Source organism: Amphiura filiformis, chromosome 9, assembly GCF_039555335.1.
Source record: "Amphiura filiformis chromosome 9, Afil_fr2py, whole genome shotgun sequence".
In the NCBI taxonomy this organism is placed as follows: domain Eukaryota; kingdom Metazoa; phylum Echinodermata; class Ophiuroidea; order Amphilepidida; family Amphiuridae; genus Amphiura; species Amphiura filiformis.
Window position 1 is genome coordinate 5,673,581 of NC_092636.1, and position 24,635 is coordinate 5,698,215.

At 36.4% G+C, this 24,635-nt stretch overlaps 1 protein-coding gene and 1 long non-coding RNA gene across 3 annotated transcripts in view; both read left to right on the forward strand.

Moving 5' to 3' along the window:
• The first annotated feature begins 411 nt into the window (after nucleotides 1–411).
• On the forward strand, nucleotides 412–3,568 carry LOC140160557 (uncharacterized). Its single transcript, XR_011859991.1, has 3 exons — nucleotides 412–829; nucleotides 1,809–1,927; nucleotides 2,929–3,568. It is a non-coding gene; the product is annotated as an uncharacterized lncRNA (long non-coding RNA).
• Nucleotides 3,569–12,120: 8,552 nt separating this feature from the next.
• Nucleotides 12,121–24,635, forward strand: part of LOC140160558 (carbohydrate sulfotransferase 14-like) — a 56,595-nt gene continuing 44,080 nt past the window's right edge. Inside the window, exon 1 of one of the 2 annotated variants that reach the window (XM_072183802.1) lies at nucleotides 12,121–12,953. In XM_072183802.1, the coding sequence (XP_072039903.1) occupies nucleotides 12,783–12,953 (171 nt within the window). In that variant the 5' untranslated portion in view covers nucleotides 12,121–12,782. Of the gene's footprint in view, nucleotides 12,954–20,222; nucleotides 20,888–24,635 lie in introns of those variants that run through there. The other variant, XM_072183801.1, reaches the window with a different exon arrangement.

Consider the following 24,635-nt stretch of genomic DNA (forward strand, 5'->3'; position numbering starts at 1 on the left):
TACACTTTCACCCTTACATTACCAGTACAATTATTATTACAACTGCCAATTAACTTTGTTGCAACATTTGCAAAATGTTTGTTAAGGCCATTTGAAATATTATCGTCAGATGTTAAAACATTACCATCATAAACAATGGATGATGGATTTGAAGATTTCTTAGATGGAAGGACCTTTTTAAGAGATTGCCATAGTTTACTGGAGTTTTTACTATTTTGACTGATTAAGTTCTTGTAATACTCACTCTTAGAAGATCCACACCACCTCAATGCCTTCGGCAAAATATTTCCCTAAGTTCAGGTGTGCCATTTGCGCATGCGCGAAAGTAGTTTGATTGACAGATTTCACCTCTGACCTCGATCAGCTGTTTTTGCGACAGTCATAACACTGACAGAAGTATCCAGTTGCGAAAATCGAATTATTTACCTCATTTTAGCGACGTGCTTGGACTAGTTTGCAATAGTAATATTAGTATTCAATTCACTGAATATTTAGAGAAGCAAATGACATGATGGATAAGGACAGTTTAAGGCCACGGACATCGAATATACCACGAAAACTAGCTCGTTCACGTAGCGTTTTCGTTGTCCCACTGGCCTACTACACGTAGATTGCCTGGCGATCGGAGTGTTATCGTCAGAGCACCTCGGACTACACGAAAACATGACGAGATTTGTCCCATTCACCACTGCATCACACAGATCTGTTGTTCATGCACTGTCATGACTGTACATTCATGATCATTGCAATACAGTGTATGTCGTATATGTGTATACCGTTCTCCTGGCTGAGTATGTTGGGTGTGTTGTTTGTACCTCGACTCTGCAAGGTGAGTTTCTTTTTATAACTCATTAATTTTTTAATGCACAAGTAAAACTAAACGACACAACATTAATTTTAACTGGCAGTGAGGATTCGCTATAGTATAGACGAATCCAACGAGCCAAGTCATGGTCAGGATTTGGTCGGCCATTAGGCCAAGTAAAATAAAAAACATGTTTCACGTCCGGGTTTTCGAAAAAAAGGAGGAAGAGGGGTCTTTTTATTTTCTATTTTTATCACAAAATTGGTGTAAATAGCCATACTTAGAGCTCAGTGTTTTAGCGTATACAATAATGCCTGGAAAAAGGAGGAGAGTTACACCCCCTCAAATGATCACAAAACCTTCCTAACGTGTTTCTTGTATCTTAACAAGGCTATAGAAAGCATCCTAACTTCCTAGACATATATTTTGAAAAGTTATAACCGAATTTCAAAAAATAAAAATATATTTGAAGAAACCTCAAAAAAGGAAGCGGGAGGGACGTGAAACATGTTTATTTTTTATTTGGCCTTATTAGGGTCCCTGCATGCACCAAACAGGTGTTGTGAGTGCCCAATTGGGTGGATTAAACCCACTTAAAATTTGATGTGAGATTCTTTTGTGTTGTAAACTGTCATCATTCTTTTGTCTGTTTGTAACACGGGTGGTAGAATGCAGTTTAAAATATCCTTCAAGGGCGCATCATTTCACATTTTAGGTGAGATAGTTTGGTCCCCGTCGCGGCTATGGCCGCCATTAAGGTGCAGGAATGCGTGAAATTTGATTCGTCTATAGGAAAGTATGATGTTGACTTCATCTTCGGTCTCAATCCCAACCCACAGCAAGTGAGCAAACATAAAGTCTTGATTTTTGCAGAGTATGTAGGCCTACTATATGTTTACAAAGCAATCGTGTAAAAACAGAATTTTGAAAAATATTCAGGGCTTTCCCTTAGCAAATGTTACAATGGCTTTAATTACAATGTCATACTGTATTGTCTTTCCAGAAACTGGCACACGAAAGGTCCATTCAGCAAGGCATATCTTCCAAAAATCTGAACTATAAACACACGCTGAAGCAAAGCACCTGCAACCGAACAGCACAGCTTTCCTTATTGAGGAGGATGTAAGTAATTTCATTTACAAAGTTGTAGCCAAGGGGTGCAGCACACCACACAAAATGCCAATACCTTATTCCTATGTGTTCCTATATTTAATTCTCAGGCACGACAGGTATATATGAAATGAAAGTGCACAAAAAAAAAAAAATAAAAGAGAAAATCAGAAGGGCAAAAGAAAAGAAAAGGGACAAGGAACCCTTTTCTACCGAAATTAACCTGATCATGACCGAAAATAGTGTAAAATATATTTTTTAGAAGCTCAAAGACATACAACCTCTCTATGTATAATTGTATGATGCAACTTTTTTTGCAATGCAGAGTTTTTTTTGTGTACCACCTAAGTTTTATTTTGCCCTCCTTACTAAAAAAGATGGCTATGCCCATGAAACTATGCACGACTAGTAGACTTAGTAAATTACAGATTAGTGCTTTAAATCTGTCTCCGCTCTCACAGTTCATAAAAAAAATTAAAATTGCAAAATGATTGCAAGTGACTACTTTTGACTTTATGACCTTTGACCTCACACCTATTGAAATAGCATATCATGACTCTGCTACAATAATTTATCATTTTGGAAGGAAAATCTAAATATTTTAATAGATATTACATTAAGGCTTTAAGGGAGTACTACACCCTGGCCAATTTTGTGCTTATTTTTTGCATTTTCATAAAAATTATAACACATTGGTGACAAGTAAGATATGTATAGGGCAAGGACTCCCAACTACTGTACTGAAAATTCAGCAACTCAAAGCAAGTAGTTATTGATTTTTTGATCAAATATTGGTTTTCCCTCATTTTTGACTGTAACTCCACAACTGTTGTCTGTGCTGATATAAAATTTCCAGTGCAGTAGTTGTAGTCCTTGCCCCTATAATATACATATCTTACTTGTCCCCAATGCCCTATAATTTTTGAGAAAAATGCACAAATAGGCACAAAATCCTGATAATAATGTGTAATAATTAATCATTGGCTATTATTTTATTTTATTCCAATTTCCAGGTGCAGCAGTACTACTGAGGATACTGGTTTCGTGAAAGACAAAGAGGATGATGGTTTGGAAGTCAACAGCTGGCATCTGTTATCTGTCGCATCACTCGCTAGCCGTACTATAGGGCTTTTTAAACACACTATATCCGAGAACTGCTAAAACCCACTAACCGCTCCACCCAAGAGGGGGAATTAGCAGTCTGGGTTTAGCAGTTCTCTGGATATAGCCAGGTTTTACGATATAGCATGGTTTTGGACCACCACAGTCAAAAGGCCGTAGTAGGGCTATCACTCGCATGCATTGACAACTTTCCCAACATTATGTCAACAATTAAATTTTTTGAAGAAAATCTTTTCTGGAGGGTGAACATTTGATGAGAACTTAAATACTTGCATAGTAATTTATGTGGTGCATAAACTAACTAGTAAATGTTTGCTCCAATTATTAAAATAATAAGGACCTCAACAAATGACTCTGACATCATGTGATGTAATCGTAATGCATAGTTCCTTACAGGCTGTAAAAGTTGCATGGAATTATTGGAAATGTTCTAGGCACTTTTCTTTGGTTTGCCTCAAATTCAGCAGTGACGTCAATGTCTTTTCATGGCTGCGCCACACGAACCACCCTTTTTGCTACACAATTAACTATACGCACGATTCAATACGGGCGCCCACTAAAATATGCACCTACGTCACTACTGAACTTGAGGGGAACCAATGTATAGCCAAGGTTCCCTAGTCCAAAAATACGGATCGCTAGTCCGAAAAAATAGGAAATGGTTCACAAGTCCTAAAATAAATAAGGTTTACAAGACCTTAGCAATGGAAAATCTGCAGCCATTAGGACTAGCGACCATTTTTTTCTTGGACTAGTGACATTTATGACTAGCGCACCTTAGGATTAGCGGATGCAGGATAGAGTAATTGTAGACCAAATTGTTTAGTAGCTGCTACTGGTTTACCTTCATCCCGTAAATATGATGAGTATCCAGTCCACTAATCAAGGGTTTAGGACCAGAAGGCCTAACTGCAATAGCTGCCCCATAGACATTTTGATAATTTATCTAAAATATGACACTTGGCAGCTATTGCAGATAAGGCCTCGTTAATGTCTGTTATTTATTAAATAAATAAAAGAAGACCCTACATGTAAACCCTTAACATAAAACTAAAATAAAAGAAGGTCCTACATGTAAACCCTTGACTTATAAATGCTTTTAAAGGAGTGTAAGTGTTCATAGTTTATTATTGGCAGACACTGTTTCTTTCATGAAAGCTGTGACTGTGCATCAATGCATTCACACCCAAAGCCTTCAGGAAAGACTAGCGATGTCAGTCAATGCTACAATGTAGTCTTTTGTGAAGGCACCATATTAACACACAAGCTGGACTCGAATTTCAGTCAGGGCCATTGCCTGCAGTTTTTCAGTTTTGGCCTTTGTGCCCCTGATCTTTGTTAACTTCAAGGTGTTCTTCATTCCTCTTGACAAGTGGTGCCAAATGGCCTTGACAAAGGGTCCCCCCCCCCCCAATGAAGGTCTGAACAAAAGCCTTCTCAAAAGACTAGTGGCTGCCAATAGACTGTAAATAAATGGTCTTTTTGCACTCATTATCTCATACTTCATTACTAAATGTATTTTTACACCTATTTCTCTGGTACATAATTATTAGAAAGACAAGAGTTCATGAAATAAACAAAAATGCATGGTGAATATGTAGCTTTGATCATTGTTTTAATTTATTTTGAGATCTGTAAGGAAGTGAAAAAATAAAAGCACTATTTTTTCATTAAAAAGTATGAAGAAGGAAGTCCAACAAACCAAAACAGTTGAACACACCTACTTAATAGATAATAAATGATGGGGATTTTTTTACTACATGTATCCTCTATTGTGTGATGGAAGATATCCAATAAAAAGTCTGCACAAAAAGTAACACAGCTGAAATATGCCTATAAGTTCAGAACTAGTAATCGTTTCCACAATATTTCTACATAGAAAGAAGGATGATTTATTAACGCTCATTTTGATACCCCATTTGTGAAATGTCGTTCAATACTCATAACACAGTACATAGTGCTTTTAAAGAAAAACCACAAATTTAAAAGTTGCCATTTACAGCAATCAATGGTTTCAATCAATGACTTCATATCAATACAAATAACCGCAACTTTCAATTCGGGTATTTTTCTTTAAAAACACTGCTGTGTTGTTATTATTGAACGAGATTGGACTAATGGGGTATCAAAATGCGCGTAAATAAATCATCCTTCTTTCTATGTTGAAATATTGTGAACACACTTATTAGTTCAAACGCTACAGGCATTATAACAGCGCGTTACTTTTGTGCAGTCTTTATTTTATAATACAATTCAGCATATTCCCTCTAAGTGATTGTGATCTGGGACAAATCAAAAATTGGATCTAATCTATTAGAAATATTCAATCTAGAATTCAATCTTATTTGATTTTTAATCTAAAAACATTTGGATGGATTTTTAAAAATCTAATTTGAATACATCTAATTTGATTTTAATCTAAGGGGTTAAAAATCAATCTAAGCAATTTTAATCCCATATATTAAAATTGAATTAGATTGAATTCTAATCTATTGGATTGAATATTTCGAATAGATCTTAATAAATTTTCACACATTCTGTTACACCTAATTTATGAGTCCCGACTTTCAACACAAGTATTGTTCTTCAATTAGTGAGATTGAAGTGCGTTTCTGAATCCGGTCATTATTTCAGTCCTTTTTAATATTTCATTTGTTCCATGACTTCCATCTGCCTCCGCTGCAAAATGTGACATGAAATGGCTCACAGTGGCATTGGTTAATGGTGTCTGGCAGTTGGTTGTTACTTGTACAGTGTAGCTCTGACCTTTTAGTAGGCCTGAAAAAGAAAAAGAGGATTTTAGAAAATTTGTCAGGGTAAAGCTGGGACAGTGGCACAATCCCCGCATGGGGCTGTTACAGCGGCTTGGTTTGAAATCCTTGCCCACCCACTTCCCCAAATGAGCACATGCATCTGTATTCCCCAGCCCCCCCCTTGGCGGTGGTGGCAGATTTACCCCAGCTAGCTGTTCCTTGATTGCAATGAAAGTGTAGTTTTGCCACTGGTGCCCCAATCCCCCTCCACCATCAGTTTGCACACCACAGGGTTCATTTATGTGCCATATTAGGGGCTGTGCAATAATTATCGGGGGTAATAAAATGTCCGAACGACCCACCAAAAATAGCTTGCCCCCCCTCTCAGCCTGCAAAATAATCGCTTTCCTCCCTCTTTTGGCCTGCCAAAAATCTTTGCCCCCAACACATGCCAAATTTTTTGGGATCCCAATTTGAAAAGGTCTAGATATGTTGCGAGCACAGCGAGCATGAAAATTTGCATATTTCAGCGTTTCCATACTGTTTTCCTAAGCCTTTTTAGAGCATTTTATTTAAAAGGCACCCCATGAATGTGTGCCAAAAATTGCTTGCCCCCCCTCGGATCGCTTGCTTGCCCCCCAATTTTACCCTCCTTCCAGGGCTCATAATTATTGCACAGCTGAGCCCCTTATAGGTATAAGGGGCTATCATTTTCTTCAGAAGGGGGGGTCATGAATATACTGGGGGTCATAGAATTTTAAGACCAAAAATAGGGGTTATAATTTTGTAGCAATCAAAATAGGGGGTTATAGAATTATTAAGGGCTGGCGACTGGTGTAACTTTTCTTACACTTTTTTGAACAAAATGTGCACACAATCTTTATACAATGCAAGATTTTTGCGCTCTCCGTGCGCCTTCTTTACGCTTATGGTCAAAAATTTTAACGCGTTTCGTGTACTCCGCTCTAAAATTTTGACAGAAGGGGGGTCCTAAAATTTTTGACCCACGATAGGGGGTCGTAAAATTTTAGCCCGCGATCCGCGATGGGGGGGTGTCAGAAAAAATTGACTCAGTCACCGACATATTCATGACCCCCTGCCGAAGAAAATTACAACCCCTGAAAGGTGAATTCAGTCAAATTTTGCCATCAAACACTGCATCATTTTATATCAAATTAAACTCCTTGATTATAAAGAAAGCCAAAACTGAAAATCGTTTTGTCATAGCACTTTCCGTAGCAAAATTACATCTTGTCACAGATTGACTTTCATGATATCATCAAAAACATTCAGCCAACATTAGAAGCTTCAATTGGCAAAACAAATCAGGATCTAGGCTCATGATGGAATTTCCGGCTCATGACAGAGCAGCTTTTCTACGGTGCGGTAACTGCTATCAAAATCCCTCTAAAATTCCATGTGCGATTCTCTCATTACAAAAATAAATCATATATTTGGGTCAAGTGAAGTATTGACAACATATTCATATAGGTTTCCTTGACCGATCTTTTCTTTACGAGGAAAATTTACAAAATATTGTTGTATTTTAGCCTAGTCGTAAGAGATTCCCATTGAGTTTACATGTACGAACCTGTTATTCCCACCTAGACCATGCCAAAAACATGCCCACATTTCAACTCGATTATCTACCAAACTGGTCATAGATCTCCAACACTTTTTTGATATGACATAAATGAAAGTGTTACTTACCTAATGTATCCATTTTCAGTCGAGATCTATGACTGGAATTCCTGTAATTCGTTGCCAAATATTGGTATTTTCCTCATTTTGCACCACACAAACCAATGGAAAAAGTTACTTCCGGGTTGCCGAGAAGGCAGGGAAAGTAGGCGGGGCTTGTGAGAACAACTTCTAGAATCGTTTGAGTCGGGACGGTAGAAACACCGAGTGCATTAAAAGTAACGAACCCAATGTGGTGGTGTGTAGAAGATCTTATCATACATGTTACATCATTACGTGCTCTTTTATATGCCTCCCAGTCAAAAACAGTATTTGTACGAACTGCCGAACGGTGAAGAGAATCTCTTTGTAACATTTTCTTCTTAATCTCTCCACTTAACCAAGGAGCTGGGGAGGTCTTAACACGCTTACTTTTCTTTGGTAAATGGCGGTTTATTACATCAAAGAACATGGTGTCCCAATTTTTCAATGCAACATCAACATCATCATAATTAGCAATATTACACCATGGTATATTATGGAGATCATTCACAAACGTTTGTTCATTAAAATCTTTAAAACAGCGATAATCAACTGTCTTATGGCCACCCTTGATAGGCCTTGCATTTCGAATCGCATAGATCATAAAGTGATCACTTATGGCAGTTTGTATAACACCGCTTTCTCCGTACAATTCACATTTCGATGTAAAAAATAAATCAATAATTGTTTTACTAGTAGGCGTCACTCGAGTTGGAACAGTAATGAACTGTTGTAGTTGGAACATATCACAAACAAACTTTAAATCTTTGGTTTGTTTACTACTATCAATAGGCCTACCAATTGAAAAATTTGTTCGGTGTGATGTGTGCTTTGTGTGATAGCACCTGTGCGAAGTTGAGGACATACATTTCATTTATTATTAATTTTCTAATAGACAGACACGTATAGCAGAAACAGTTTCACCTTAATTTACTGGTCTTCAACATGATAGTTATTTATAACAGGAATGTACAACATTTAACACCATAATGTGAAATTCTTGTCAAATTTGAATCTTGAAAGATGATGAAATAATATACGTAATAACATTTAAAGCCGAAATGATGAGGTAAATGAAATAAATAAATAAATAAATAAATAATTAATTAATATTAATAAATAAATAAATAAATAATAAATAAATAAATAAATAAATAAATAAATAAATAAATAAATAAATAAATAAATAAATAAATAAATAAATAAATAAATAAACATTTATCCGTTATCCTCTATAAAAACAGCACATTTATTTGAGTCCAATAAGGTGCCATGGGGCACGTGTAAAATTCACAAATATGTAAAAAAAAAAGGTTTGGGAAATATCAACGTTTAAATTTCACGTTATGCCTTCCAAATAATGTACATTTTCCTGATTTTTGCCCTTAACTGGTGGCATTATTTTTATAAAGTCATTGAGGTTAAATGTTTCAGTTAATTAAACATTCATGCAATATGAAGGTCTTTCTTTTTGTTCACAATTAGGATAAAACTTAATTAATATTCAAGACAGTGGTAAGTTATGGGTTACACGCCGATATTCTTGAGGTCATTAGTCCAAAACCCAGTAATTTTGTTCTATACCTAAACTTCACTAACTTATAACCTAAGCTTTAATCCTAAACCTAAACCTAGCCCTATAACCCCAAACCTTAACCCATGACTCTCTGAATCCTAACTCTCACTTCTAACTCCTCACCCCGCAACCCTTAATACACACACCCCCCACACCTCACACACCGCGTAGCACCCACATCCACACACCCACACGCCATCGACCATGTCGACTTCAAACATATCCCCATATCCCAAAGACCTCACTCTGCTCTAACTCCTATTCTACCATATAATAACTCGTCATTAAAAAACTCAAAAAAAAAATTTACATGCTGCTGGAATATGATTTTAGTTGTTGTTTTGTTGCTCCTCCTACTCGTTGGCTGATTTATACTTCAACAGTTCCTATAAGTATAACACATCGAGTTTATAACACAAGTGACAGAAGTCGTGAATTATGGAGGGTTTCATTGAACTTCTACCAGCCAAATATGGAATAATACTAACACAAGACACCAATCGAGATGATGATACCAGCCATAATGGAAGGCTTGTATTTGACCTTCTTATGAATCCAATTTCGTGGCGAGAAGTTGAAAAGGTAATGTATATTTCAAGAAATTTGGGTTCAAAAATTCCGTATCAGCTCGTATCATCAATTCCGTAAATATGGCGTATAGAGGCACAACTTGACAATAAACTGAACTATTTAAACGTAAAGGACGCACTGGATACACATAAATTTGTGTTTCCTTGCTGGCGGAATAGTTGCAAAACTCTTTTTTGTCAAAAAAGTTGGACAATTTATGAATTATGATTGGCAAAATAGCGAAAGGAAATAGACTTTTCCAACCATGTAAAACTACACTGGGTTGTTGACATGGTCGACATACATTAAGGCATATGCATGTTCCTAATGTAGGAGGTAAGAAAATTAATTGTTTAAAGTGCTCAACATACCAGCAAAAAGTCATAGGGTCATCAGAGTACAGGGACTTTGTGAAATACTGGGTACAAAAAAAAGTGCGTGAGCCGATATGCAACATCAAATATAAAAGCCGATTTACATAATTTCCCATGACCTTACAGAAGTGATCATGCTCAAATATAAAACTATAGAGTTTGGTCCTTGATATGCACCATCAATTGTGTACTTGTGATCAATATTGCTAGGCAAACAATCACAGCAAACATGCCAAAATCCTCCCATTTCTCCTCCATTTACAAACAAATAAACCCATCCCTTAAAACATGTTTGTTTTAACTTTTCATTTCGTTTATTTATTTATATTTTATTTATTAACCATATTTAAACAGGGTAACCTACTCAACAAATATTACAATGTTGATTTTCAGACAATTCGTTGTCTCACAATTGTTACGGGGCAAATAAAGACGAAAACATATTGTCCAAAAAAGACGAAAATCAGTACAATGTATAGCTAGGACAATTTTTCTGTTTGCCGAAAATATATGATTTGGACCCACTAGCCTAATTATGAAAGAGGGACAAAATATGGTTGGCCGTAAAGGCCCCCGGGCACTAGAATATGAAAGTGACGTACCTGTGCCCACCAGCGTACGAAACCCCGGGGGGCACTCAACTTTAGAAGTGACGGGTATGTGCCTACCGGTGTCGCAAAGTAGGGGCCTATCGGTAACAAAGCGTTATTTTTAAAAAGGGGGTCATTGGGTACTAAAAAAGGGGGTCATTGGGTATAATATTTTGGAAAAAGGGGGTAATTAAGTATAAGATTTCAAAAAAAGGGTCATCGGGTAGAAAATTTTGAAAAAATGGAGCAAAATTTTGAAAGTTTCGGCATAATTTTGAAAAAATGGAGCAAAATTTGAAAGTTTCGGCATTATTTTGTTGCATTTTGATAATGAAAATCTAGAAAAAAAGGGGGTCATTGGGTAGCCGCAACCAAAAAATTGGGTCATTGGGTAGCCGCAACTAAAAAAGGGGGGTCATCGGGTATGACTTTTTAAAAAAGGGGGTCATCGGGTATAGTCGACTTCAAAAGAGGTGGCCTATTGACAGGCACATACCGTCACTTCCAAAGTTGAGTGCCCCCCCCCGGGTACGAAACTAGGGGTCTATCGGTGTAGAAATTTTCAGAAAAAAATGGGGTCATTCGGTGTTGACAATGTCAAAAATGGGGTGATTTTGTATGGGAGCGCCGAAAATTTCACATGATTGACAATCAGAAATAGCTTTTTATCCAATTTCACAGTACAAAATAGAAAAAAACTCACTTATTCTGCTCAAAATGCGCGCGAAGCGCGCCGAAATTTCAATTTTGAGGACTAATCGTTCAAGAAAGGGGTCATTCAGTGTAGGCTACTGAAAAAAACCGGGGTCACTGGGTGTAGGATTTGCCAAAAATAAGGGGGTCTTTTCATGGGCACGTATGTCAGTTATGGGAGTGCCCCCCCCGATAAACTGGGTTGGATCATGGAACTTTAATGCAGGGTATATACGGACATAAGGGACCGTTCACAAACACTTGTAAGGGGGGCCTGATGCAAAAAGGGGGGGGGGCCTGAAAATTTTTGACCCTCCTAAGGGGGGGCCCTGAAAAAAATGGCCACAAATTTTTCTGGGAAAATTGCGTTTATATGCTTTTCTATGGGGTTGACCGATAATTTTCATGTCAAGCCCTGAAATTTTCGAGGTCTGTAAAGGGGGGCCCCGAAAAATTTTCGCGATAAAATTTTTTTGCATCAGGCCCCCCTTACAAGTGTTTGTGAACGGTCCCTAAGTATTTCAGCTTCAGTTGTAATAAAGCACGGAATTTTTGGATCAAAGTCCATTGGACCTCATCCCGATGATTATTGTTCGGGTACTATTATGATTGATCCTTGATCATCTTTTTACTGGTGGAATTTTAAAGCAATTATTTATAAATGCTAAGCCACTATTGCATGTTGTCTGGAGCTGTAGAGACATCTGGGACTAGGTCATAAGGATCTACTACTACTACTAGGAAACAACCACGGAGTGACACTTCCTCTTATCACTAATGACATGGCATCATTCAGCATGGATTGTTTTAGGGAAAGATAGGCAACTGGATGACGGTGTGTGCTAATTAGGCATTAATGAGCTATAAACAGTAATAACTGTTAATTAAGCACATATCCTTTATCACACACTCATGTAGGCCTACTACCATGGTTACAGTGCTACTTGGATTTTGGCAGTTTGGTTAACATCAAGGTCAAGACACACCATGCTTTATGATGCTGGTATATTTCACTTTCTGTAAAGTATCACGGTGAATGTTGTATCATGAGTTCCCTGCGAGTTAATAACGCGCGTGGCGTCGATAGCATGCCGAATGGACTATTCAACAGGTTCAGTGTGATGTTTTTATGAACTAATCGCAAACTGCTGCGATTGCATTTGCACGGGACGTTTGTTTTCAATAAAGTTGTGCCAGGCAGCACTTCAGTGATTTGACAGTTGGATTTGATGATGGAGCGAAACATGTGTACTTGGAAACAGCGTAGGGAAACAATCATGTCATGCATGTACTACCACGAAAATGGTACCAAAAGGTGCAGTCAGAGTATTGATGGAATTAGAATGCCTTATGAAAAGAGATGAAGGACAAACCGTGTTTTGGTACATCCGCAGTAGTTAATATAGTTTCAGTACTTATACGACACAGTACATGCAGTATTAAAATAAATATCACGAATAGAATAATATGGACGGTATCCACATGGCCCGATTTCGAAGTTCAAGTTTGTTGGCTTTCGGATGTGTGTCCTTTCTAACTTTTATAATGATGGGGATGTTCCATCGTCATGTGTCAATGTTTAACTTCAACATTCCAGAATTGGAGAACGGGTATGAAATGGAGGATATAAGAGGAAAGGTAGGTGACACAAGGATTTTATTAATTGTTGTCATTGCATGGCGAGGAACACCATGTTTTGAAAATTGCTGACCTTTTCAAAACATGCACGTGTCAAGCCCGGTGTCAAGTCCGGGGCCGCGCCGGGTCACAAGCCGGGGTCACAAGAAACGAGCTTTTATTATGATATGAAGAAAGGGATCTTGCTTGTCTTGTTTTGTGGCTCGCAGCTCGGTGAAGCATACTACCTTTGACTTTTCAAATAAGCTTATTCTCTCAAAGCCTGTCATGGTATTTATTATAAATCGGCTTATTTGCTGTATAGGGTCTACATGTACATTACTATGTATTGCAAATGTAGGCCTACATCATGCGGGCATATGCGTGACATGCTATTCTACACTGCACTGCAGAAACAGTGTTTGGTTTTATAGCATTTAAAGGCCCATTCAATGATTTGCTCATCCGAATGATCGAAAAAATCATCAAAATTCAGATTTTGGTACCTCTATCATTGTCATACTACTTACTAGATGTACGTGCTAACATTGCCTGCTAGTGGTTCAGCCAAAAGCTGTGTACAAAAATAAGGCATTTTACATGAATCTGTAATTTATATACTGAGTGACAGTAGGCCTATATAAATTAGCTTCATGTATTTGAATGGGGCTTCAATTTCGTCAATATACTGCTGTTTTCTTACAAGTTTTTTTGCCAAATTTTTCATTTCAAAAAATCAAATGACAATTTGAATTATGACTTATCCTTCACTTTTAAGCAATTTATAAACAGTTTCAATTTTTTTACACTTTCGCTGAGATTTCAACATTTTTCTGAACACAAGTTCTTGCCTTCACTTTAACGTGAGTGAAAACGTGAATGCAAGAATGGCTAAACACAGTTTTGCATTGTACATGATTCTGATTCTCTACATGTATTTAGGCCTGTATATTTTCCATGGACAAATTGGCCACGTAGTATGCTGCCAGTGTCAGAGGTCAGCTACTATCGTACTTCTCCGAATATCTGTCTACGCAAGAGAACTCATAACAGCTGTGTTTTGATCTAAAGTTTGGTTGGTTTTCGTCTTTTGTCACATTTGTCGAGATTGACCCTATCTGTGCATGAAGCTATGAAGGGTCATGTGGTCATACATATGTGACCGTACACCACGAATGAGCCGTAAATGTCCTCAGACCCATTCCATGTCAACTCCAGGGATGTGCACCGCAGCACCTCTTCAATTTTTTTCTTTTTCTGTGTGGTGGTAGATATTGATGAGAAAGTAAAATCCCGAAAATTTGAGCTTCATACTCCAATTCGTTTTCCCGTGGCATCAATTTGAAATTTAGGGGGGTCAGCATAAAAAATGTGTCGTAACGCGAAAGACGACGTTTGGTAATCAAATTAAAATTTGACTGAAATCGTATATTAACACTACTATTATTAAAATGCATAGGTCCATGGTAAAAGGAGCCCTGTACGGTATTTTGTTTTTCTTATTTCAATGTAAAATATTTTCTATAGAATCTGTAAATCGTTGACATGGAATGATTCATATAACTGGGATTTATGCATACATTATTTTTTTCAAAGGTTTCCATGACTACTTGATTCATGAGAATACACATAAATAATTTTTATAATGATCAAATGACCCGTGAATTCTGCAAAGCTAAGAATAAAGTTCATTACACATGTTAGAGGTATAACTTAACTAGGACTATTAAATTTAGTTACGATGATAAAGATATGGAATGACTTCCTCTTCAATTTTTTTGCAGTCATTAAAGTTTCAAATATCATAACCATACATTTTAGACAGGGATTAAACATGGAAACATATGAATTAATTTACATAGTTTTATTCAAAATCTCGGATTTTGACAAAACTACAGCACCTAGAGTCTTGATTTTTGCAGGGTATATTGGTTTAATAAAGTACAATTTAATCGTGTAAAAAAGGAATTTTAAAAATTCAGTGAGGGCGTCTTCCTCAGCAAATGTTATAATATGGCTTTAATGAGCTAAATTTACATATTATGTAATACCCAGCTTGGGGTAAATGTGGCCCCTGTTCATGTCTTATGCAAATTACTTGTATCTGACCCTCCCCCCCTAAAAAGCTATTTTGGTCATTTAATCTGTTATATTGTGATCAAATTAGCCACTTGGTGTCATTATTGAAACAAAAAAGACATATGTATTGAGTGTGTTTTTAAGTCAAAACAAAGAAGTGTAATTACTAATCGGATTCGGCATGTACAAATTATCATATAATGTTAACTCACTCTCACCAAAAATGTAATTTGTGGATAATTAAATGTATAAAAACAGTACAAAAATAAAAATGAATACTTAGTAGTAGGCAACTATCATAAGAAAAACAAATAGACTTGAAATTGTAAAATGACCACAGGACGTTTACGACATTTAAACATGAGCACAAATTCAAAATGTTTTTCGCATATATACATGCTTATGTATAAATTAAAATATGGGTCAAAAGTATTAGTTCCCTTTTGAGTGAATAAAAAAATTATTCCAAACTGTTTTAAACATAAAAGAACATCATAATTAGGTGTACATTGTAATTGTATGCCTTTGCAACTTCAAAATAAAGTCCATTTTCACTTTGCGGCAATTTTAACAAGTATTTTACAAAATGCCTTAAAATGTCTATTTCTGGATAATTAACCATGCAGTTAAAATGGCCTGAAATTATTGCAATGACAATAAAACATGTTATTAATTGTTATCAGGAAGAATTGGATTCACAATATTATTTTGTTCGGGGGCCACGATTACCCCAACGCCCGGGGTAAGTTGTGGCCCCTAAAACTAATTTACATTATGTTAATTATTATGGAAATATATTATATTATATATTTTCAAATTATATTTGTCACATATTATAGGTACCCATTGCCTCTCTATCCACTCATGCAGAAATTTTACTTCTTCAGTTCACACTTAAAGAATTACATGGTAATAAAAATTCCCTTTAAAAGGGAAAGCCAGCCTCCATGTAGAAGAGGTCTTGTAATTAGTTTTGGTCAATGTGAAAGGCATTTTTAGGATCACGCTTACATCCATGTTACTTGACAGTCCACCAAACCATCAACGATGAGAACATGTACACTGGAACAGCAGAAAACATTAATTCCCAATCTCATGTCAACGCTTTAATTCTGTACTCCAAATTGTTCTGGTCTGGTTTTTGTTGTTGTTGTTGTTGTTGTTGTTGTTTTTTTGTTTTTGTCTTTTCAGCTTTTTACCCACGATATCTCACTTTCCAATTTTGTAATACCAGAACTTACGAACTCAATATCTTCGCTTAGGAATGTCCGATTTCACTGCTTCCGATATACCACGTCACAAATACACTGCCAGTTTGAGTTAACTTACATGTAGGCCTACATTTTATTTTAAAATAACTTGATATTAATTCGCAATGTATAGTTTAAGCCTACTATATAGTGGACAGCACATTTATAAAGGACTGATTACTCACTACAATCTTCACTCTTAAACTGTGTTTTTTCTGAATGTGCTGATCATGTTGATTGCTAGTTGGAAACTCCTGCGAAGCTATGGACATGGCATCTTACCTACTCCATTCTATAACAGTCTGCCTAGTGCCTTGTGTGTTTTCTCTTCAATCATTTTGTTGAATGTAATTTTACGAATCAAATAATAAAGATAGAAAGTGACTTCACATAAGTTATGTGTCACTTTATTTATAATAAAGAAGTTATTAAATTAATAAAGTAAGACAATTTATTTATCTATAAGTGCATGTCAAATGGGGTACATTGTTCAATACTATAGGCCTACATGCATAAATTATGCCCGTATTATAGCTAGGCCCTAAAAACTTTATTTTGCATCGGATTTTTGATGTTTATGATAGCAACCATTTCATCAATAACATTTTGAGTCATTTTTGTTCACGGCAGTGAACATTTCTCCCACTTGAACTCATATCTCATATGCACAGTTTATCCCACTGTGTCTTGAATAACTATTGTAGCCATCAACACTGTGGTTGTGAGGAAGGAAATAATTCCTAATGCCTCATACCCAGGTTTGTATCCCTTTATCTAATCCGGCCCCACATCACAAGGACTTTTTAGCACATCTTATCTTGTATTGAGACAATGGCAGCCAGGACTATTTTTTTGCCTTTTTTCTAAGCATGTTTACTATTGGATTGAGCCATCACATGATTATAATAGGCTTTACTGATTGGTGGGTAAGGTCAATGCTATTGACTTGACTTATTGTTTATTTTGTGATAAGGCTGAGCATATTACTGCATATATGTAAAATACACTGCTATTTTGATATAGGCGATTTACTCAATTCCTTCCAACTGACAAAACTTAATTCCTGTTATCTACCCAGTAATGTTTGCTTATCATAATTGGATCCCAAATAATTGTTGGGCCAAGGTTATTATCTGCATGGTATATTAATTGAATTTCAATAAGCCTATGATAGTGATAATGAGTTTCTTGCTGGATGGAGTCATAATTAGTTCAAACATAACTTTGGTAATACTCACTCGTTTTCATTCGTTGAAACGGCAAAACATACTTACTTTTCCTTACAAATCGAATAACAATAATATTAAAACATTCCACCTCAAAAAGTAAAATAAAATAATTCTTACCAATACCAATAAAGTTAATCTCTTGAGCATACAAACCCAATCTCAGAAATAGATACCAGCCCGCGTATGGGCTGGCGAAAATGCAAAAAAAGGGGGGGGGGGCACAATTACCCCAGTCTCCTATACATATAGCATAGCCCTAGTGTAATTAAGTTGTATGATATAGGCCTAAACTTACTGTATTACAGCCCCCAACAGAACTGACGAACATTCTTTGAAGTGTTTAACTTCGAGTAGAGTGAAAAATAAAAATTAACGCGAATTTCAACGTTCAGATCAAACGTCATGTCGACCACCGCCCCAGCGGCGTCAAAATCATTTTCGAATACGCCCTCTCCCCCAAATGATCATGTTAATTCTAGGCGTTTGACAACTTCACTTGTCAACTACTGATAGGATATGGCCTGGTGGCTTGATGTGCTGTATTGAGGCCTATATTTTTGTGTCATTGAATATGAAGGGGGTACTACACCCCTGGACAATTTTTTGCCTATTTTTGCATTTTTCTCACAAATTATAGCACATTGGTGACAAGTAAGATAGGCCTATGTATATTATAGGGGCAAGGACTGCAACTACTGTACTAAAAATTCAGCAACACAAAGCAAGTAGTTAGTTATTGATTTATTGATCAAATATTGGTTTCCCCTCATTTTTGACTGTAACTCCACAACTATTGTCTGTGCTGAAATAAAATTTCCAGTGCAGTGGTTGTAGTCCTTGCCCCTATAATATACATATCTTACTTGTCCCCAATGCGCTATAATTTTTGAGAAAAAGGCAAAAATAGGCACCAAATTGGGCAGGGGTGTAGTAGGCCTACCCCCTTATTGAGTTTACTTTCATATTATTAGCTTAACTTCATTAGGTCTATGTTTTTTTAATCTTGCATCCTATATATATCTTTGCACACAGCCTATAGATTAATTCACCACTCGGACATAGACTAGCCGTATTTTTTTTATTATTCTGAAAACACAATAGGTCTAATGTTAAAATTGGATGTATTTTTCTCATCATGATATCGATACATTAATGTATCTTTCGAATATCGCGCTCGATTTCGTCTCGCACGATATCTTCACCTATATAATCAATCCATCCTATTTTATATCAAACTTGTTATGGTGACAGGGTATGGTAGCCTTATGTTCTGTTGTGTCGGGTGTTTTGCATATATCTGAATATTAATGACCCCACAAAAACAAAAGGAAAAAAAACCCCAAAAAAACCAAAACAAAACAAAACAACAAAAACCAAAAACAACAATCCAAAAACAAAACAAAAAAACCCGCCCCATTTCCCGATTTAAAAAAAAATGTGACTGATAATATCAATCAAACTATATTATAGGCAGGCGATCATAGAAAATAGTATCTGTAGGCCAGGCCTACTTTGGACAGTGGCAAAAATATTACTACAGTGTACATGCGAATACAATCATGATATTGAAATTAATCATTTCATTTGGAGGTAACAGCCAATCTTCCTCAAAAACGTAATGATTTGGAAAAGCGTTTTGCAGTTTGCATTATAAAAAAAGCCGGAAAATTTGAATGAATTTCTTTTTGGATCAGTGCTCAAAAGTGCAACTTGTTTCAAGAAAGGTGAGAAATCGCTGGGAAGTAAAACACTTAGGCAAAAAATTATAAAATTCATATTATTACCTGAATTGTTGTTCATTATTCCCCTCCTTACCTCATGCTGAAAGGACGTAGTGAAACAGCTGATTGGGTTACACAAGGGCCAGGGACACAAATAATAGTCAAAACCAGGTATCATAAGCCATGTGTTTCAGTGTGTTGCATAATCTCTTTGAATGAGAAGGGGAAAAGAAATGTCACAAAAATGTCATGGTATATAGACAAAACAAACAAGCCACGTGATGGTCAGAATTCATTCGGCCATTCGGATACTGGGTCCGCATCCCGCTGGGTCCCATCCGCACCAAACTGGTGGTGTTGTGACTGACCAGTTGGGTGGATAAAATCGATCTTATATTGTATCGTGTTGTAAACTGTAAACTTTCATCATTCTTTTGTCTACGTGTAACACGGGTGATGGAATGTAGTTTAAAATTCCCGCCAAGACTGGATGGACCCAGCAATGTCTACCATTTTAGCCTGTTTTCTGTCTCCCTTGTTTTCAGTAACATAAAGATATGATTAGATATTGAGTGGTTAGGGACGCACCATTTGATTCTTGGGGGAGGGGGGGGTCAGCTTTTTTTTCGCTGCCTTTGGCGGCAATTTTGATTTTATTCATTTTTGTTTTTACTCATCAGTGCATGAGGGCGATTTTTTTCTCGTCTCACTTGTGGGCGAAAGTTTTTTTTTCAAAAACTCCCAGAAAGTTTGAAAATTTATAATGTGTAGGGTAGGCCTACTACAGGTTTTGAATTGTGTGACATAATATTAGATGGATCTACATTGATACCGTAAAAAATCAATTTTCATAGAAAGAGTGAGACAATCTTTGAAACAATTTGCAAAACAATAATATTTGACTTACGTATTGCACATATCAATTTTTTTTCATATTGAAAAACTGAAAGATAACTAGAAACATTTAGGCGACGGAGCAAAAAAAATGGATTGTAAAGGCACTTTGTTCTAGAATCACACTAGTCTACTAAAATCCGTAATGTTGTTTGGGTGAGGAGCGACTTTTGACAGCATAAACAGCTGTATCGCACTTGCTCCCTTAGCGCACTTGGCGTGTAATCCACGGTAAACTATGCTGGTGCCCTCATAAGGTCTTCGTCCATGGTGAGACGAGTGACCTTAACTTTATTCCATAGTGTTTGCACTTTTGGCTGGATGCACACAAATTGGACACAGCTCAGAGAGCATCATCACTATTCTTGATCGCTCCACTAGAATTTGTTTTTGAACCCAGACAGTGAATATTTCTAGCTATTTATTCCAATGTGGAACACTGTAGATTCCTCGTCCTCTTCGCCGGTACGGACTTTTATAACACCGGTATGGTTGCTATACATCGTTGCATACTCTCTTGTTTTTTATGCTGCGTAAGCGCCGTAATATTTCTTCTTGGAGGTTCTGGTCTTATTTACCAACCTGATATTAGCAGCGGCATCAGAGTCAGAACTTATCGGGAGCAAGAAGCCTGTATGAAACGGAATTGTACTCAGAATAGTACTGATTCCCGACGCCGATCTCGTTTTAGAAATCGACATTCGGAATATACTCAGGAAATAATATCTGGAATACAACAAGCATTTGGAACAACACCAGAGCCAGACCAAAAAGATTTGGAGGTAGGTAAATATTAAACTGTGGGCGAACTTTTCAATTTGTCGGTGCCCACTTTTTTCAAGAGCCCTTCCACCAATATCCTTGAGACGCTGCATCCATGTTTTGAAATGCAAGTATAAATGTATAGCTGGTACAGTATGGAATTTTATAAACAACACTAAGTTCATTATATACTACAATATACAAACGATGTAAAAACAGTCAGTGCTTGAAGATTTTCGTCCACTTATGTCTCAAGGTTGCGGATTTTGTCATCGATATTTTATACCATTGTACACAGCAGTAGACCTCTATACAATATTGGGTTTCAATTCGTGTATTCTGTTTATAGATATGCAAATATTTATAGACAATAGATGTAAAACAATCCCAGTTCATGATGCAAGTGGGTCTTATTTATCGTGTCTAAAGTCTAAACACAGATGATCTATTAAAACAGTGACTAAACGACCCATAAATGGCGTCACGACCAGGACTTTGATATGAATTGTTGACCTTTAGTTTTAGTTTAGTTTACCATTTGCAGTATCATGTCAAGTCAACAAGCATTGCCTAAATATCATAATTATTTGAAAATGGAAGCGTGCTCATGTATTTACGTAAACATACAAGTTTGAGCAAAGAAAAGATACTGAGTATCTTTGGTTTGAAGCCATAAAGTTTGAGCCATGAAAGCAGTAATAATTTTGTGTGTGCATGCGAAATTGGATACATCAGCCACTACCAGGGAGTTGATTCGATAAATATACAGTTATTTCTATAAATTGGAGCTTATACTTTTTAATGTTGAAACCCCTACTAAAGCTCAAAGGTTACTTGGAACAAACAGGAATGCTTCAATGAATTTTAAACGTACGAAAAGAAAATACAGCTCCAGATGTTCTTACAACTGTAACCATGGTAACTGTTTACGGTGTAGGTCATTTTTAGCATTCGACCATAGACCCTGGATGATTCGACCCACAATGTGAATGTTTTGGATGTTTGTTGTTCGCTATTGGAGCTGTACAATATACTAGTAATGAGCCATGATATAGGGAGGGTAAAGTTGGAAAATATTTTATATTAAATTATTGCACAGCTCCTAAACTATATAGCATTACACATGTGACATGTTTACTTGAAATGATTGATGATGGATCTCTGTAGCTGAATAAACCAATTTTTCAGCAGCCGCTAAATAAACTAAGCCATTAAATAAGAAAAAGCATTAATCCATTAACTTCAACAGCACAATTGGACGAGTTCACCTAATTCAGCAACTTTTTTTTCTGTCATTTGTTACCCCATGGCCCCAGTTTGTGACCCGATTATGTTCGCACCCTTTGGATTTACCTCACTGTCGAATATTAAATCCAAGTGGTCAGCGAAAGTGAATTGGAATCCACGGATAAACCTATGGTTTAACCAGGGATCTGTGGTTTAACCTAGTATCGGGTGGTGGTTTTAAGTTGACCTTTTTAAAGGAGCAAATTTCGTTGCTAACTTGTTGTTTATAACAAAGTTCTATAGTATCAGGGTTCTTTTCAATAAACACTAGAAAGCGAGCTGTCTACTGAAGTCAAGAATTCTGTCCTCGTCGATCTAAGGTGACCTACTGATGTCTATACTGTCTATGGATAAACAAGAAGCTGCAAGGATTTGATGTCACTTAAGAACTAGCCCGAGGCCTTGAGATTTGTACAAATGTTTTATTCCTGTTTCCAATTCAAAATTCTCTGTATTGCTTTTGACGCGGTGTTGAGTTTCTGAAGTTTTGTGTGAGAAAAGTTTATACCACCAGTCAGTCGACAGTCACGAAGTGGAATAATTTTCTTGTTCTCTTTCTCTTCAAATGATGTATGTAGTGCAACCAGTATTTTTTTAAATTTATTTATTCATTTATTTGCAGAACGTACGCTTTAAAAGAGGAAGCCCCGCCAGAGCAGTTCTTTTGGGGTGAACCAAACCTGCCTGGTTATCAAATTAATCAGTGACAAGGTTACCTCAGAATTTGACAGGCCTGTGCTAATTGATGGAATAACATTGAACTGATTAATTTGATAACCAGACAGGCTTGGTTAACACCAGGAGAACTGCTCTGGTACGGCTTCCTCTTTAATATCAGTGGCATTTGGTATAACCAACAGTGCGTTCAATTTATATAATATTTAGCAGAAAAAAAAGAAAAGAAATTAAACAAATTGATAGAATGGAGTGAGTGTGCGTAGGTAATAAGATCTGCCTTTCAATCATCTTGTTCAAATATAACAAGTCTCGTTCTGTTACCTACCAACCAAAATGATTTCATGGTATGATATTATAAACTTGATGAATCAGGTAGTCTCAATACTTTGTTTAAACACCATAATTCGGGATAATACTGTCTCAAATGTAGTCAACATAAAAGCTATTTCTCTATCATTAAACATTACATTAAAAGTTCTGAAGTTTTTACATTCGGTTCTACAAAGTGCAGGAAAACAAAACCCATGTCAATGGTTACAACAAGCGGTCATATAGACAACTATAGCTGTAGCAACTTTCTCTTGCCATTTTAGCCTGCAATGCAACGACTGGCAACAAGTAGGATATAGCATAATATTATTCGGGAACTTGAAAGTTGTCGAGGAAATCCACATTATATCCTTTATTTAGCAGCTTAAGCATGCAGCTTACATACAATAAACCATTCTAAAGTACTTTGAATTTCAGCTTTATCTCTGATTTCAGAGATAATTTACCTTCATTTTCCATGCACTGCACAATGGTACGAAATCCTAAATGTTAAAGGGTCTGTGGAAATAATATATGTTTTCAACTTTCTACGGGATAGGTGAAGGGTTATCAATGATTTATAATTCCCAGTTGACTTCTATACCACCGTATATATAAACTGCAAATGCAAATGGAAATTCATGAATTCACGAAAACTATTACTACAGTAAACACTATACTTTGTGATTAATGACCTGTGTATTTCTAAATTAATCTCAAGTTTGGCTAAAACGGTTTATTTCTCTTTGTCTGGAGTATTTATATCCGTTGCTTTGAGTTATTTCAAAAGTTCGTTTAGGTCAGTCTCTGCCAAGTCAAATCTGTATTTCTAAAAAACTTCCGACGACTGCATGAATGTAGAGCCTGTAGGCCTATCTAGTTGTCAATGTTTATGTTTTTTTGCGATTACAAAATCAAGATTTTATTAAAAAAAAATGGGGGGCTCCTGAATTCATACAACACGCATTGAGCTAAATTTGGGAGCATGAAATGATTATTAGGTGATGCAATAATTGAGATTTTGCCATAGTGAGTGAAGATGGTACAATTCGATAGGTCTATGTCTAATAGCCTACACCTTCTCGCCCTCTATAAATAATTTCTTATACCCTTTGCACAAGCAGAAAACATAACAAAGAAGTGAACTTAAATAGAGAAAATCGCTCTTAAAGGGCATTTCGTGATCCACAGCCTCATCCCCCACTTTTCCCAAAAAAGTTGAGATTTTTACACCACTGGATACCTCTGGCTACATAATGTTTATGTACCAAATATTTCTTGCAGATTAATAATTCGTTTAGCAAAAATATCGCCAAATTTGAATTTCGTTCTGGTGCACATGGTGCACCAGAACGAAATTACAACACATTGTCTATGAGCAGTGTAATACACATAATGACATAATCATGCATAACTCGCAAACGCAAAATCGGAATCAACTGAAATTTTGGAAATAAGCTTTTTTCGTGGATATCTACTGAAAAATGTCATAAA